The sequence below is a fragment of the Ictidomys tridecemlineatus genome, chromosome 3, assembly GCF_052094955.1.
Source record: "Ictidomys tridecemlineatus isolate mIctTri1 chromosome 3, mIctTri1.hap1, whole genome shotgun sequence".
Lineage (NCBI taxonomy): Eukaryota > Metazoa > Chordata > Mammalia > Rodentia > Sciuridae > Ictidomys > Ictidomys tridecemlineatus.
In genome coordinates, this window is record NC_135479.1 from 147,938,649 (window position 1) to 147,956,711 (window position 18,063).

The 18,063-nt window shown below is 33.5% G+C and overlaps 1 protein-coding gene across 2 annotated transcripts in view; it reads left to right on the forward strand.

Moving 5' to 3' along the window:
* Gsk3b (glycogen synthase kinase 3 beta) overlaps window positions 1-18,063 on the forward strand; it is a 161,212-nt gene that overhangs the window by 136,653 nt on the left and 6,496 nt on the right. For both annotated transcript variants that reach the window (XM_005327628.5, XM_005327629.5), the window contains 2 exons: window positions 1,060-1,246; window positions 12,240-12,338. In XM_005327628.5, the coding sequence (XP_005327685.1) occupies window positions 1,060-1,246; window positions 12,240-12,338 (286 nt within the window). The remainder of the gene's footprint in view (window positions 1-1,059; window positions 1,247-12,239; window positions 12,339-18,063) is intronic.

Consider the following 18,063-nt stretch of genomic DNA (forward strand, 5'->3'; position numbering starts at 1 on the left):
CTTCCAGAGTCCTTTATGCCTTATGCCCTATCACCTCTGCATGTCCTTTCCTCATTTATGGGTCTTTTGCCCTCCATTTATGCATGTCTGTTTTTCTTTATATTTCTGCACCACAACTTTTATTTTGGTTGTATGTTCTTTCTATCAAAAGTTGTATGTTTCATTTTTATTTGATATCAGAGGCTTTTGGACATTTCATTTCTGTTTATTTCTACTCCTTCTTTACCCTTTAACTGGCCATACCTTAGGTTGAAATATATTTTCATAATTTTATGTTTTGATTCATTTTAAGACATTGATGAGTAGAAAGCTATCTCTTCTTTTAATCAAGTTAATTACATTTTATTTCAATATAGCCTTTAGATTCCTATTTCTGTGGCTTTTTTTTTTTTTTTTGTAGCTTTTAATGAAAAAGACAATATCCGATCCTGAAAAAAGCCCTAGAATTTTCATTCAAATTAATTCAAATGAGAGTGATCTGGCCACATTCATGATAACAGTTACTTGAAGAAAATGTCAAACATTTTGTCAAAGTAAATGATAGGCTTTGTATATTGAGAAAATAATACCAATTATTAGCATTAGAAGACCTAGAATAACAGCTTTTCTTTCTTTTTAGGAAAATTATTGATTACTTAATTTGAATAGTGCCATCCATTATCAACAGTTGTTGACACCAGAGAGGCAATCTTTTATTTACTGCCACAGCAGTCAAAACTTTTTTTAAGATTTATTTTAATGCTCTTTTTGTTGTGTTTGCCTCCAAAACTCAGCCTTTCCCATATGCCTGATATATTTTATATGCATTTTTAATTATATTGTTTTATGTTTAGCTTATGTAGATTTTTCTCTGAGCTTTTCTCAAATAGTCTTTAAAATTAGCAGTTTACCCCAGTGTGGTGAATCATATGCAGTTAACTTTTTTTATCCTATAAGGTTCCTTTCTCAAATGCAACCATGTTTTTGTACAGGTGGGAATTAACTCATTACTCAGAGAACTATTTGCTTAGATTTTTAATAATAAAATAATAATTGTTCTTTCCTCTTTTTGTACTGCAGGTCTTCCGACCCCGAACTCCACCAGAGGCCATTGCATTGTGTAGCCGTCTGCTGGAGTATACACCAACTGCCCGATTGACACCACTGGAAGCTTGTGCACATTCATTTTTTGATGAACTGAGGGACCCAAATGTCAAACTACCAAATGGGCGAGACACACCTGCACTCTTTAACTTCACCACCCAAGGTAATTCCAAACACTAAGCTCTTAACCGTTTCTGGGAAAGGTGCACACTGGATATGGAATGAGACTCTGTTAATGAAAATCTGTGGAGAACAACAGTAGATATATTAGTAAGCATTTATGGAGGTATGAAACACCCTGTAATTTATTAGTCCAATTTTTGTATGGCCTTGAACAAAATAGTGACAGATAAAATTTTTGAAATAAGGATACTTTCATTTGTAGCAGATTACATTTAATTTTGGCACATGAAAAGTTTATAGACATTTCATTGGGTGAGATTTATCACTAATAAGATTAATATATAATTAGCATTTTTGCTTCCTAAATATCAGCATCAAGTTTTTAAAACCTAGAAATAAATTGGTGGCTGTATTTTTATAAATGGATTATTTTATAAGTAAGGGGAGAATTGGAGTCCTGTAACCCCTAAGAACTTATATGAGAGATATAGACAAAGAAATTTCCATCTTGGTACCCACTACTGCTGCCAAGAAAACATTGAAAGGAAAACTGAGTTTGTGCATTCATTTCTAGAAAACTTAGGGATAGTCATTTCTTCATCATTTCTACATTTTTATGTTCACTTTTTCTTTCTCTCTGATTAAGACCCCCAAGTCATTCATTCATTCATTCAGTCAGTCACATTGCTTCTGCTAATGTGATTTTCTTCTTAAACTGAGCATAAAGTTTTTTATTCCAGGGAGATAAAACAAGAAATGGGTGATATGTATCTTGATTACTGAGCAGTAAGCTTAGGCTAAAAAAAATATAGAATGGACATAGAGAACTTTGTGTGACCACGAATGAGAAACTTCCTTTATTCGAAGGTGAATGTGTTTTCCACATATCTAAACTTTTCTAAAATTGAATGTGGAAGGTTGTGTGGTATAGGTGGTAGATATTGAAGATTCCAGTAGATAGTAAAGCATACTGTAAACTTAAACTATCAATATTTTGTAACACTAGCAATGCTGATATAGTCTTAACTTTAAAAAAAAAAAAAAAGAATGTAAGCTGATCAGAAACCATTTGGAATTTAGGGTCCTAATTATCTGTTTTAAGAAGAATATTAGTAAATGGAAGCTACCTTTTAATATTTATAATATAGTTCTTTTCAAAATTTCTTTTCTAACACATATATTGATAAATGATAAATCTTTTCTTCTTTTTTTTTTTTTTTTTTTTCGTACCAAGGACTAAACCCAGGGGTACTTAACCACTGAGCCACATTCTCAGTCCTTTTTATTTTTTGAGACAGGGTCTTGCTGATTTGCTTAGGGCCTCTCTAAGTTGCTGAGGCTGGCCTCAAACTTACAATCGTTTTGCCTCAGCCTCTTGAATCACTGGGATTACCAGAGCATCCACTATGCCTGGCTTGATAATTCTTGAATCCAAGATAATCTCTCAATTCCCAAAATCTCAAACAGATTTGATAACTTGAATATACTAAAGTCATATATTACATAAGGAATTTTGCTTTTTTTAACATCTCAACTTTTATAAAACAATTTCATTCAGATTTTTTTTTACATGTCTTTTACATCTGTGTATTTGTAATCAAATAGAACTATTTTTTGAACCTTCTAATTTCTTAGGTTAAGTCACCTGAACTTTTAATATGAAGCATTTTTTAAGTCTATAGAAGGACACCATTGGAAAATCTGAGTACCCATTTACAGGTTTTATTTTGTTCTATATGTATATGTTTATTATCTATACAATATAACTGTTCTGGATTGCTTTTCAAAGTGATCTCTAAAGGCTTGGATGAATGACATCTGCACTTGCAACTGCGGAGTATCAACTTTAGGAACTACTAAGTTAGTGTTAAATTTCTTCTTTTTCTGATCATTTTTGTCAAGCGACCTTAAAATTTCACAAACCCATATTGGTTGAGGTTTTTTCACACTGAGCTTCCAAAGAATACTTTGGAAAGTACTAGTCTTTCCACAGATTAGTTATTAGAAAAATGATTCTAAGGATATATTTATAAGGTTCACTACAAAGACTCATGTAAATTTTTTTTTCACTGATATTCAGAAAGTCATGTAAAATACTTTGAAAGCCACAGACAGTACGTGTTTATACAGATTACATCCAAATATATATGTACTCTTGATAATCAAGAAAGCCCCTTGTCAGGTGAATAACTTGTTAAAATCTCAAATACTACATGATATTTATGGTAAATAGATTTGTGGGAATAATTCTCCTTATATTCATATGGTACTTCATTATGTTTGTTCATGTGTGTAAAAAATGAGATACTACTTAAACTTCTTTCTTGATCAGATTTAAAAATCCAGAGTTAAGTTCCACAGTTTATGTGTGCCATTTTTTAAGCAATTACATTTGATTCTTTATTCACTAAATTTTTTATTATTACTAAAGAAAATAAAATTTTTAAAACAAAATATGAGTTTCTTAAGCTTTTTTAAAAACTGAAATAAAATTCATGTAAAGTTAAGAATTTTTTTTTAAGAAGTAAACAACTCAGTGTTATTTAGTACATCCACAATATTGTGCAACTACCAGCTTTATCGGGTTCCAGAACACTTTCATTGCATCTAAAGAAAACCCTGCCCCTGTTAAATGCTCACTCCCTATTAACCCCTCTCCCATGCCCTAGGAACAATTTGTTTTCTGTCTCTATGAATCTTCCTATTTTGGATATTTTATCTAAGTGGAGTCATAAAATATAGGTCTTTTATATCTGCCTTCTTTTACTTGTTGTTTTCAGAGTTCATTCACATAGTATATATTAGTGCTTTGTTCCTTTTTGTGGCTGATTAATATTCCGTCATGCAGATCCGTCACATTTTGCTTATTCATTCTTGACTTACAAACATTTGGGTTGGCTATTGTGAGGAGTGCTGCTGTGAACATTCATGTACAAATATTTGTTTGAATATTTGTTTTTCATTCTTTGGGTACTACTAAATCACATGATAATTCTGTTTAACTTTTTGAGGAACCACCAAATTATTTTTCTAAGGCTGCACGTTTTACATTTCTACTAATAGTGTACACGAGTTCTAATTTTTTCACATCTTGCCAACACTTGTCACCTTCCTTCCTACCTTCCGTTCATCCTTCCTAGTTCCTTTCTTTTTAAATAGCCATCCTGGTGAATGTGAACAATAATCTTGTTGTCCCAAGATTATTGCAATATAATAGACCAGGACTTGATAAGTGCTTTTTAAAATAAAGAAAAAGCTTAATTTCAAGAAGTCTAAATTAGTTCAAACTATCCATACATGTCTAATATTTATAGAAGTTTTTAAAAATAATGAGTATTATTTTATTTTGGTATTTTAAAATGTAATATTTGCCCATAGACCATTTACATTAGAATGATTTAATTTGAAGAATCTACTCATCTCCCATTTTTAAAAGCTGGGTTATGTGAGAGAATGATAGTTTTGTGGGGAAATAAGAGGGAATGGGGGCAGACTGATTATAGACAGAAGAAAGCAGTGATTTAGGAACTCAGGAGAACTAACAGAGTTAAAATAGGATTGGGTCAGCCACAAGGCAACAGGTAGACCCAGGCAGACTGAATGTTTTAAAGTAGAGAGACAAGAATATCTAAAAATTAAGAAGTCAGGTGATGAAATAGAAAAAGGACTCTAGAAAACAAGTTTTTAAAAGACAGTAAAAGGTTGAGAGCAAATAAAAATGTCTCTAAGTGTGTATATGTTTTTCTGATTTAGAAGAGTACATATATATTTGGATGTAATATAAACACATACTGTCTGTGGCTTTCAAAATATTTATGTGACTTTCTGAATATCAGTGAAAAAAGATGAACATGAGTCTTTGTAGTGAACCTTATAAATATATCCTGAGAATCATTTTTCATCAGATTAAAGATATATTAAGTTGGAAGTATCATTATTTTAAAATAATGCCTTCCTCTTTTTTTGTTTCATTTTTGTTTTAAGTGTTAAAATGCCCTGGTTTAGCAGCCATTCTGAATCTGAGCTGTTATCACTGTTTTTTCTCTGAACTTCTAAATCATTATTGTTCTTAAACACTCCTTCCATATAAGGACATCCCGGGAAGAGATATCATTTGATGGCATTCTACTTGATACTGTATATTCTCATTTTGAAGCAGTGTTTCCAAATGGTGATCTTGTTTTCTAAAGCAAAGATGTAACTTGTGCAGATGAAACTTTAAAGACTAATGGATAATAATTAAAGAATGATCAGAAATTGTAAATTTGTAATGTAAGAGATTGAAAAAGGAGAATGAATCCCCACTTGATTATATAGCTAGGGAGAATTCAAAGAATCCTTGTTGGGAGTAAGTAGTGAGGATTTTCATTTGCACTCTTACCCCAAATAAAACAAAGATAATCCCTGATACATATACAGTAGGTGTGCTCAGTGAATGTTAGAACATTTGATACGTGGCACTTCAAGTACACACAGAGTTTATTTATTTATACAACCAGTATTTATTGGGCATTTCTAATGCTGTCTCTGGTTGTTATTGTTGTTGTTTTAATTAGTAAAGTAAATCTGCCATATAAACCAAATAAGAAATACTAAACACTTGAGTAAAATACAGTGTTATTTTAATTAAAGTAAAACTTACACCAGAATTTAACTTCACTTTGCTATTTATTACAGTATCATGAAAATTAACCATAAACAGTAATTAGTATTACATTCATATAATCACAAGAAATAACTAGAGGAAGGAGAGAGATGAACAAATATGGGACAGGAAACTTTCAGATCCTTCTGACTGCCCGAATCCATACTTCAAGAGAATATCAGACCTGTCTGATTTTTTTGGAAAAAATGACACACTCCTTTCTCTCTTTGTCATTAAATATGAAAGGTTGGACATAGCCGAATCAATTCCAGAAAGCAGATGGAATCAGGAAAATTCAATAGGGATCAGTATTATTGTCTGTTCCAAGGCTGGAATATATTAGGAAGTAAGTTGTTTTATGTTTAAAATGGGAGTTTGCCCCTAATTCCACCAACCTGCATCTGTAGTCCCAATTTTTTTTTTTACATAATTTGTACAGTTATAACAATTGAAACAATTTTAGCAAGCATTTGTCCTCATGAAGTTATAGGACAGGATAGGGTTGGGGCTTGGAGTGGGTAAGGATTATCAACCATTCACATTAGAATGACTTAATTTGAAGAATCTACCCATCTCCATTTTAAAAATCTGGGTTATGTGAGAGAATGATAGTTTTCTAGGGAAATAAGGTGGAATGATGGCAGACTGACTTCAGACAGAAAAAAAGCAGTGATTTAGGAATTCAGCAGAACTCAAGAGTTAAAATAGGATATTTGGGGCAGCCACAGGGTAACAGGTAGAGGCAAACTGAATGTTTTAAGGTAGAGAGGCAAGAATATCTAAAAATTAAGAAGTCAGGTGATTAAATAGAAAAAGGATTCTAGAAAACAAGTTTTTAAAAGACTAAAAGGTTGAAAGCAACAAAAATGAAAAGAGAAAGAGATTTTTTAAAAGTGTGTAATAATATGTTACAAAAATAGGAGCTGATGAAAACGGAATTGGAAATGGTGGTGAACAATAAAAATAAATGTTCAAAAAGCCCAGCTTATCAAAATTTTTTTTCTTTCATTTGAAACCAATGGACTACTTACTTATAAATATTATAATAATTCATTATTTATGATAATTAGAAGGTTTTATCATTTTTGCAACAGTGGGTTTTAAACCTATGTTTCTGCTATGAAGTATTGATAGACATTATTATGATCAACTCATCTGCTTATCTGCCTTTCTGTATCCTGAGCATTTTCTTCTAACTTGTTTTACCCTCAGACATGTCTAAAGTGAACACAGTTTCTCATTGACCTGAGGTAATGAAGTATATTCTGATATTATTCTTAAATTACTGTGACCCCAGAGATGAGGCATTTTGGTCTTTAGATGTATAATTTATAATAGCAACAATAAATTTAGACGGGATAAAAACTCTTTACATATAGGACACAGCAAAATAATTGACATCTGACCTATTCTTTAATTTATAAATAATCTAGCATAAAATTTCTAGATAATCAGGCTATATTCTTCTAGTTGTTGAAATATGAGTCCAGTATATACAGTACAGGAGAGCTTGAGAAAATTTATGAATAGACTAAGAGAAAGGCAACTATAGTAGTAAGGACAGATAGTGTTGACTATATTCAACTATATTCAATTCAAGGATTTTAAACTAGGAACTGTCAATTTTATTTGAGAATTACTGTAATTTTTTCTGAGGTTATTTGGTCTGCTGTACTGCTTCAGACATACTACTAAGAAGAATGTGGAATGGTATAGGAACACTCAAGAAAATTAATACATTGACTAAAAGTTCTTTATGTAGTTTGGACAGATAGAGTTCCAGGAAGAACCAGATTACTGGTGGTGTACATTATACCAAGGCAGTAATGAAGTGCAGCTTTGCATGTGAAAAGAGTGAATCACCTAATGTCTAGTGTCCTCTAACTAGTTACTAGAGAATAGTTGTTGTTAGTTGTAGACCTTGGCCAAAGATTATCTCTGCCTGAGTTTTCTCATTTAAAAATCATCGTCATCATCATTCATCATTATATAGTTGGACTGAAGAATATTTAAGTTTTATCTCCAAATTTTTTATTATAAAAATGAATTGACTCCATAAAGACAAAGAAAAAAATGAGAAATTAAAGCCTTCAATGTAGAACATATTAGAGATACATAAATTAATGATATAAATAAGTACAGGAAAGCCTTAGACTGATTCTCCAGAGTTCAAAATGTTAGCAGGATTATTTTTTGTTTATTTTTTCTGATGCTGAGGATTGAGCATCAAGAGAATATCAAACCTGTCTGACTTTTCTAGACCTTGGAATTCATGACCTTTGACATACTCCTTTCTCTCTTTGTCATTAAATATGAAAGATTTAAGGGCCTTGCATATGCTGGTTTTTTTTTTGTTTGTTTGTTTGTTTGTTTTAAAGAGAGAGAGAGAGGAGGGAGAGAGAGAGAGAGAGAATTTTTTTAATATTTATTTTTTAGTTCTCGGCGGACACAACATCTTTGTTGGTATGTGGTGCTGAGGTTCGAACCCGGGCCGCACGCATGCCAGGCGAGCGTGCTACCGCTTGAGCCACATCCCCAGCCCCCATATGCTGGTTTTTTGATGAATTGTTTTCCTGGTGTCTCCAGTTGATTGAAGAAATTCTTATCATGCATTAACTTTTCTAGTCTTTTGAAACCTATTACTGTTTTTGTTTTTAATCATGTCTCTAAGGTACTAGTTAGTCTGCTCAGACCCTGCCTGTCTTTTAGTTTCTGAATTCTCAGTTCTCCGAAGTTAACCCTGCTTTCATATTTTGAACCTCCTTGTTCCCTTCATTTTCTCCCTACTCTCAAGCTTGGCATCCATGCTTAGCAAATAGTAGCATACTTTTCAGTTTCAATTTCTTCACACTCCTTCTCTGCTTCAAACATATATATTCTTCTTGATCCTGATAAGGACTTTTTGCTTTGCTATTTCTCTCCTCCAAAATGCCACTGGTTTTTTGTTGTTTCACTGCAGTTTGTATCCACACTTGCTGCCTCTGTTTCCTTATTTTTTCCCATGAGTAAACAGACTGCTTGAAAGTAGGTAGTAATTGTTGGGAGTGAAAAACAAATGAAGCTATTTTGGACTAATTGTGACAGTCCCATGGAAATGCCCATGATCTCTCACCATAAAAGGTACAGACTCGTGACAAGAACAGGACTGTAGCAGAAGTTTAAGAAGGCCTCTTCATTCACATAAGCAAAAGCTATGCCAGTTAACAAGTTATTTAAGGTAGAAAATAACCAACAGATGGAAGCAGTGGATCTTTTAAGGAATGCTTATAATTAAGGAAGAGAAAAAGAACAATGGGGTATAGAAGTTGGATAGATGTAGAACTAGCAGTGATTAAAATTTTAGAACTTAACAATTAAATTTTAGGGTGATTGACTGAAAAAAGTTCTCTATCCCCTATCCTTCTTTCTCAGGTCTTTGGATGTAGCAAAACCTCCCTAGATCCCAGAGCTTCTTATTTTCTTCTCTTTGCTCTTTATGGTCTACCCATCTCTCCCTATCCAAGGCCAGAATGACAGTATACACACCATTATACATACCCTTACCCTATACTAAGATAGAAAACCATTATGGCTCTCAGCTGGGCATGCAGATACACAGAAGGACAGGTGTAAGGATCTGGTAAGAGAATGTAAATGAGTAGGAGAAAATAACAGTGTGAGCCATAAGGAAAGTGACCATTAATCACCGATATCCAGTTTATTTTGAAGATTATTTTGACAGTAGTTTGTTTCATTGTCATGCATTAAAATCTCTGGTAATCTTTTCCCTTTTCATGTTTCCTCTTATATATTGAACATATGGTCAGAGATCTTTTCTGTTTGTTTATACCAGGGATTGAACCCAGGTATTTCAGTCAGTTTTTTTGATGCTCTGACTAAAGGATCTGATCAGAACAACTATAAAGGAGGAAAAGTTTGTTTGAGGGCTCACAGTTTTAGGGGCTCAAAATAAGGCTGAACATCATGGCAGAGTGTATGGCAGAGGGAAGCAACTCACATCATGGTGATCAAGAAGTAGAGAAAGTCTCTACTTTCCAGATACAAATACATACACCAAAGCCACACTCTAATTCCTACCTCCTCCAGCCACACCCTACCAGGGCTAAGATAATCCAATCATTTCTCCTCTGAACTTTATTGCATTGTCTCACATGTGAGCTTTTAGGGGACACCTCACATCCAAACCATAACACTAAGGATGCAGGGATGCTTAACCACTGTGCCACATACCCATACCCATACCCTTTTTGAGACAGGGTCTCACCAAGTTTGTTTTTTTGTTATTTTTTTTTAATTGGTTCTTTTAGTTATACATGACAATAGGATTTATTTTGACATAGTTATAAAAACATGAAATATAATTGGTTCTAATTCAGCCCTTAGTACTTCCCCTTCCCCTCCCTGTTTCCTTTCCTTTACTGATTTTTTTGCTATTATAGTAGTTTTTTAAAATTAGTGTCTTGAGAATGTACATGATGGTGAGAATCACTCTGGTGTATTCATATATGTATATAGGGAAGTTAGGTCAGATTTAGTCCACTGTCTTTCCCTATTCTGTCCCTCTTCCCCTCACTTTCATTCCCCTTTGTCTACTCCACTGTTCTTTTTTCTGTTGTTGAATGCCTTTCTTTTGCCAGCCTGTTCAATTGTACATTTCTATTTTCATTGACCAGACAAGGATGATTGTCTTTTTTCTGTCTGTATTCTGCAACCTAACATATTATTTTATGCTCAGTATTAGGTGAATGGGTGTGTGGGTAGGGAGGTGGATGGATAGATGAAATTTTTAAAAGTCTGTTTTAGAAAATTTTAATTTTAATGGGGATGGTAAATCTAAATTTCTTTCAGGTTGATTAAGAATAACTATTACATACTACATTAATATTTTTATGTGCCTAGAATCAGAAAGATATTAAGCCATTACAGTTATCAAAAATTTGCTTGTTTTCCTAAGTAAAATATTGTATGTTGAAATTTGACTGACTAAAATAGCTTAGGATCTTCAAAAATATAAGGTGTGTGTGTGTATTAGAAAGAGAGCACGCATCACCATTACATGTCCGATCCATAATATTAGGCTCAATCCTTTTTATTTTTATTTTTTTAATTCCTATGGTTAAAACCAGGGCCTTGTACTAGGAGGTAAGCACTGTGCCACTGATCTAAATCTCCAAACCTTAAAAATAATTATTTCTTAAGGTACCTGTACAGAACTTGATTCTTTAAAGAAAGCTAATCTATGCAGTGGACGGAAATAGCCTTATCACATACAGGTAAAAAGCCTATTTCACAACTTAAAGCTAGCAGTCTTTTTTTTTTTTTTAAGTTAAAAAATATAGAATTGAGATGACCACATTGTGCACTCCTATAATCACAGGTACTCTGGAGGTTAAGAGAGAATGATTGCAAGTTCAAGGCCAGCCTCAGCAACTTAGACCCTGTCTCAAAATAAAAAGAACTGGGGAAATCTGGGATAAAAGGGGAAAAAAAAAAATAAGCATTGGTTCCTGCCATACTGAGTCATACCCTGTGAAGTCTCCTAAGAACTTTAGCACTGTATCCCTGCAGATATTCTGTAACAGCCTTTTCAGAAATGGGAATGGCCACCTTTCCCAACCCTGGCCTCACAGTATTCCTCAAAGCCTGTCACCACCTGACCTTGTATGACCTGCTGCCACATGGCATATTCAAGTTGTGAACCATCCAGCTCCTATACTAGTGGGGCATCTGGTCCTTGTCTGCTTGTCTAAATCTGTAATCCAGCACTAGAAGAGTTTAGCACACAAAAATACCCTCAAAAAATATTTGTGAATAAAGATTGAATTTTTTAATGAAAAGAAGGGGGGGATGTAGCTCTGTGTTACAGCACAATTTTTTAAAAAAGCAATAAGACTTTAAATAGATGTTTCTTAAAGCCTGCTTTTAGTAGTATCTAGATAGTTGGGTAGGTTAGCCTGTACATATACTTGTACATGTGCATACACATACAGACACAAAATAGTCTGCACTTATATTCCCTGTTATAAAACCTTCACTTTCAATTTCTGTAGTTAAGTACTACCAGAGTTGGATGGCATATTTAAGTCAATGCAAGATGGAAACTTATCTTACTAATATGTTTACTCTCTTAACTTTTTAGTTCTCAGACATATCTTAATTTTAGCAGATAGCATTTTTTTGTATATCATAACAAGAGTAATGATAGAATAAGCTCTGTTTCTGGGAGCTTACTGTGTAAGTTGATTACTAGCTCATTGATATGGTTTGAGATGGATATAGGTTCGTTATGTCTTCTTTTTTTGTTAGACTGGTATCTTATTGTTAATAATACAATAATTTCATATATATTTAAGAGTGAGCTCTAATATTTGTGTCTTATCTTCTCTAGAACTGTCAAGTAATCCACCTTTGGCTACCATCCTTATTCCTCCTCATGCCCGAATTCAAGCAGCTGCTTCCACCCCTACAAATGCCACAGCAGCCTCAGGTGAGGATATAAGTGTCTTCTATAAAAATATATTCTATTTTTTAAAAAGATATTACCCCTGTTTCATTTCATGGGATAAGTATAAACAATTTCATTTAAATATCCAAAAAGGCACAACCAAATGAGTAAAAGTGAATAAAATACTGCTTTAGTTCCAAAGTGCACAAGATAAAAGCACTCCATAAATACTTCATGTATATACTTTATATATAAGATATAAATATCTAATTAATTTCTTGGTTAATATATATCAAATGAGATGCTTATAACAGAAAACAGTTTGTACAATATAATGCTATTTAGGATATTTCACTGTAGTTCTTTTTATCCCCTGAATGTTAATGATATTAATATACTGAGGAGGCAAATTTTTAAGTATACAATATAGATTGGTATAATTTTTAATTATTTGGAAGGGCTAAAGGTATAATGAAAATATATTTAACCAAGTTTTAGCTCCAGGTGTGACTAGATTCTTGTCTAGACTACAAAGTTAGAATTGGAGTGTGCTGCTGGTCCGTAAGCCAGCTAATAGCAAGGCCTAATTTCATGAGAATCACTGTCGTTACAAATATTTTGAAAATCCCTAATTCTTGAATGAATTGAATTCCTCCAGAGAATGGCTGGATGCTATTTTACATGAAATTAGAAACATAATAGGTAACACAAATAGGGGCTCAGAATTTGGTGCCCCCCTTTAAAAAAAAAAAAAACTGGTGGCAGAAGCTTACGCCATTTTCTTTTAGTTGTCACATTGAAAAAGATCAGACCATATTTGCTTATGGGAATTTATGTTGCAGGAAATTAAAAAAAAAATCTTTTATTATAATTCTTAGTACTCAACAGTAATGGTCAAAATCCATCTCCTATTGTCTGAAGTAAAGCAGTTTCTGTCCAGTCTTAATCTTTTTAATCAATTTTTACAATGTTGCTAATAAATATTAAAAAGATTTCATTCTCATTCATGTCCTACCTTCCAGGAAAATTCTATAAAGAAAGTTTCTTTTAGCTCCATTTCCACTAGCACATGCTACCTGGAGAAAATCCTTTGAACTTTACTAATAAGTATTTTATTTGTTTTCTCGATCTATAAAATGTGTATCCTGGAGGGTTGGAGCTTTAGGCATCTGAATTTGACTCCTGACTAAAGGCTAGCTTGATATCTTGTGCCACATCTTTCCTAGGAATAGGAAAAAGAGTTGATGATGCATTTCTAAGGTGAATTTCCTCTCCTTTTCCCTTATTATCATACACAAAATTAACAAAATAATAGTAGAGATTATGAAGAGGAAAAAAATGAAAATTGATGCCTCCTTGTAGGTGAAACTTTGATCTCATTAGTGTAGTTTATTACTTCAATTAAACATAAGCTTAGGCTATACTTTGATTCTTATGATAGTCTTATTTGTTCTGTACCAGGAATGACACTAATATCCTAAACATGGTTTTACAATAGATGCATTTCTATTTGGAATAGCTTGAATAGGAGCTTCTTAAGTTAGCAGCATATAATAAACAATACATCTCAAACTATCAAAATTTTATCTTTTAGAGGAACTGACCTATCATGTGCATTTTTAAACATTTTAAACATTTTTGTCTGGTGAGTGGAAACACACTTAAAATCAGCTTCAGAAAGATTGGTTTGGGAAGAGTATAATAAAGGAAATAAAGGAATCAAAGTATACTTAAGTTCTCAAGTGTATTTACACACTTGTACATGTAAACACAAAAAAGCTAATTTGATTAACTAAAATATTCTATCTTGCTAATATGCCAATAATATAAATATTAATTTATTTTAATATTTCTATTATTTATAAAGTAATTATAAATCACTTTATAATTTTCTATTATAAATTATAATATTTAATACTTTTGTAGCTTTTGAGAATTTGAAACATGCTTAGGGCAAATTAGGAACTAAATTTTAATTTTTATTATTTAACTTTAAGTAGCCATATGTAGCTAAGAGCCACCCTATTGGAGAATGCAAATAGAACATTTCTGTCATTGCCACTGGACCACACAATGAGCATTTTTTTTTCAAAAAATATTTTTTTAGTTATAAATGAACACAATATATTTATTTATTTATATTTATGTGGTGCTGAGGATCAAACCCAGTGCCTCACACATGCAAGGCTCTACCACTGAGCTACAGCCCCAGCCCACATGATCATTTTTATAAATTAAAAAGCTTTATCTTTAAACCCACAGTTCTGTAATACTGATTCATGATAGCAGAGCCTTTGGAACCCCACCTCCTGTGTTTGTTCTCTGTCCTGTCCTCCCAACATGTTTCCTTCATTTCTACTTTCTTTTTATTTAAAACTTTGGCAACAATTTTAAGTGTGAGACCTTCCATTCACTGTTCCTTCCACTCTCCATTTGCATATTTGATCGATCACGTTAGGTGCAAGAAAAGTGGATGGGAGTTGGTGATGTTTATTGTGGGTGGGCAGTGAAGAGGCAATGAGGAATCAAGGCAAGAACTCTTGAGTTTATGACTTGGGCTTCTAGGTGGGACAGTTTCCCCAACTATCAACACTTACAGACCTCTGAGAATCTGGGGTTGGGGATGGGGGTAGGGAATGAATCATATCCTAGAAAAAAGTATATGTGTACCAGATATAGAATTTTACATATAAAATTTTATGTAGGATAAAAATCTCAATCTCATGGACTCAGCTAGAAACCTGGCAGCTGCAGGTTCTACCCTTGGCTTTACTATGGCATTACCCAAGTCCTTGTTTATACCTCTGAAATTACATGGAATAAAAATTGGGTTTACCTAGCATAGTAGCACCTACCTATAGTCCCTGCTACATAGGAGACAGACATAGGAGGATCACTTGAGCCCAGGAATTCAAGGCTAGGGCATTATAGCAAGACCCTATCGCTTTAAAAATTTTTAAAAAAATGAAAGCACAAATTTCCTTTGTAATGTCTGATATAAAAGCCTTAGAACCAAAACCATTCATGGAAAAACAACTGTTCATCTGATATAATCTTGTTTTATACAGCTTATTAGGTATACATCTAAGGGACTTAGTGATACTTTCATAGGCTTGTGAACACAAACCCTAAATGGCATTTAAGTTCTTTGATATATACATATGTATTAGTTATCTGTTGCTACATATCAAGTTAGCCCAAAATTTAGCAACTTAAAGCAAGAATAAATGTTGTTTCTGTGAGTCAGAAATTCAGAAGCAGCTTAGCTGTATGGTCAGAGTCTTTCATAAAGTAGTTAAAATGTCAACCCTTTCGTCTTCTAATGGCTTGCCTAAGGCTGAAAGATCTGCTTCTGGGATGGCTTGTTCATGTGGTTAGCAGATCTGCACTGGCCTTAGTTACCACTCACCTTGTGGACCTCTCTGTATCTCATATTGTGATAGCCAGCTTCTGTTAGAACTGGTGATCCAAGAGAAAGGGCAAGATGGAAGCCACATGTCTTTTATATCTTAGCCTTGGAGTCATATACCATCATTTTGACAATTTCCAGGGTGGGAAGGGACTGCATTAGGGCTTGGACACCAAAAGGCATGAATCATTGGGATTATCTTGGAAGGTGACCCACCACAATCTGTAAGGATGATGTTGTACCTTCCTACCTGTGCTTCTTCCCCCTAAAGTTGATAATTCTGTATCCTCTCAAATCTATACTAGATTTGATGGGACAGAGTTATTTTTCCATAGTAGCATCAAAAGGATGATAATGAGAATTATTTCTAGGAAGGTTTCAGGTCTGTGGAATGTCATCTCTAGAGCCATTTCCAGACTATCCCATACAGACTATTTGAAAATTAGAAAATAAATTAATTATATGCTTAGTTCTTATTATAAATTAAATATTGTCTTAATGTAATATAACTCTTTTCGATAATGGACCTCTAGAAATCACACTGGATTTTGTGGAAATTAGTTCTAAATAAAAGTCCCTTTAAACTCTTCCATCCCTTTGCTAGGAAATCTTCTCTGCTGTCCCCTATTGCCCATAAAGGTCATCATTGTCCTCTGTGCTCTGCTCTTCCACTTACTAACTGTATGGTCTTAGTTATGTTAATCTCATTATGACTTATATTTTCTGTTTGCCTAATGGTGGAGATAATCGTACATATTTCTCATAGGTGCTATGTAGTCTAAATGTGATGCCTACAGAGTACTTAGTATGGTGTGTAGCACACTGGTAAGCAAGCACCCAGATATTTATTGTGATTTTGCTGGCACTAATATTTATTGTGATTGTGGTTATTGTAGTCACACTAGATTATGAAAATATATATTACATAAATAAAAATATATTTTAGATGTATCATTCACCATTCTGTTTACTGAACAATTACTACATGCCAGATGTTATGGCACATACTTCAGAGGCCTTATTTTATAGACAGGAAGTATTATTACCATTTTGCCATTGAAGAAATTTAAGGTAGAAAAGTGGAATAATTTGTTCCCAAATCACAAGGCTGTTAAGATGCACAAATTGTCTTTATATTCATAAATGTTCATGGAATTGGACTAGATTAAGAAAGATATATCAGTGTAAGCCAGGCATGGTGATACACACATGTAAATTTAAGGCCAGCCTGGGCAACTTCAGGTTTCAAGAGTATGTGTGACCAAAATAATTAACTGCTAAAATTTACTCATGAAATGACTTGGAAATAATTCTGAGAAAAATATGAGGTCATTTAATTATAATTCTGAGGAACATGAGTGTTTTTGTCAAATTTTACTGATTGAAAACTGAATTCATTTCTGATTATATGTTCACATGAAAGGCCTGTGATTTTTATTATGATCATATAGACAGCTTTTGAATTTCTCCAAAGAAGGGTAAACTAGTTTGGTCACTGTCATAAGCTCTTAGGTGATCACCAGTGAAAGGATAATCTGAAAACTAGCTAGCTAGCTAAGTAGGATTCTGCTAAAGAGCAAAATTTTTTTAAGAGGATCACAGGTTGTTTGTTTGTTTGTTTGAATATTTATTTTTTAGTTATAAGTGGACACAATATCTTTATTTTATTTTTATGTCATGCTGAGGATTGAACCCAGTGCCTCACATGCTAAGTGAGCACTCTACCTCTGAGCCACAACCCCAGCCCCAAAAGAGCAAATTTAACATAAATGGACAAGTTGCCTTGTAGGTGAGGTGTTTACTGAACTTGGTAAACAACTAGTGTCAGCCATCATGGCTAATGGCCACCATGGGCAGGGCTGCTCACAATGCTAGTTTGCATGATGATGTAGTAGTCAAACACAAATGAATTCCTGATAGCCTCTCTCTTAAGTCTTGGGTTTGAAGACCATAATAACAGTTCTGAGAATCATATTCTAATGCTGAAATTCAGGTAAGTATTATTTGATGATGATCATGTCCTGAGTGTCATTCACAGCACAGGAAATGCAACAATAAGCATGGATTTATGTGGAACATTAGAATTCTGAAATAACTTTGTGGTCTTTGAGGCTTTTGCTGGAATGTTTTTAATGCAGCCTGTCCCTGAATCATTAAAATGAGTATTTTTTTCCTGAGAAAGGCTTGAAGGAATTTGTGGTTAGGGAGGAATTAATGTTAGATTTTCAGTGCACGGAATTTGAATGCACATGGATGGTACCACCCCTTTGAACTGAGCATATCTATGGAAGGCCAGGGATCATGAATGAGGTATTAGACCTAATTGCTCACCTAATTGTCTTTGAAAAGTAAGTTCTG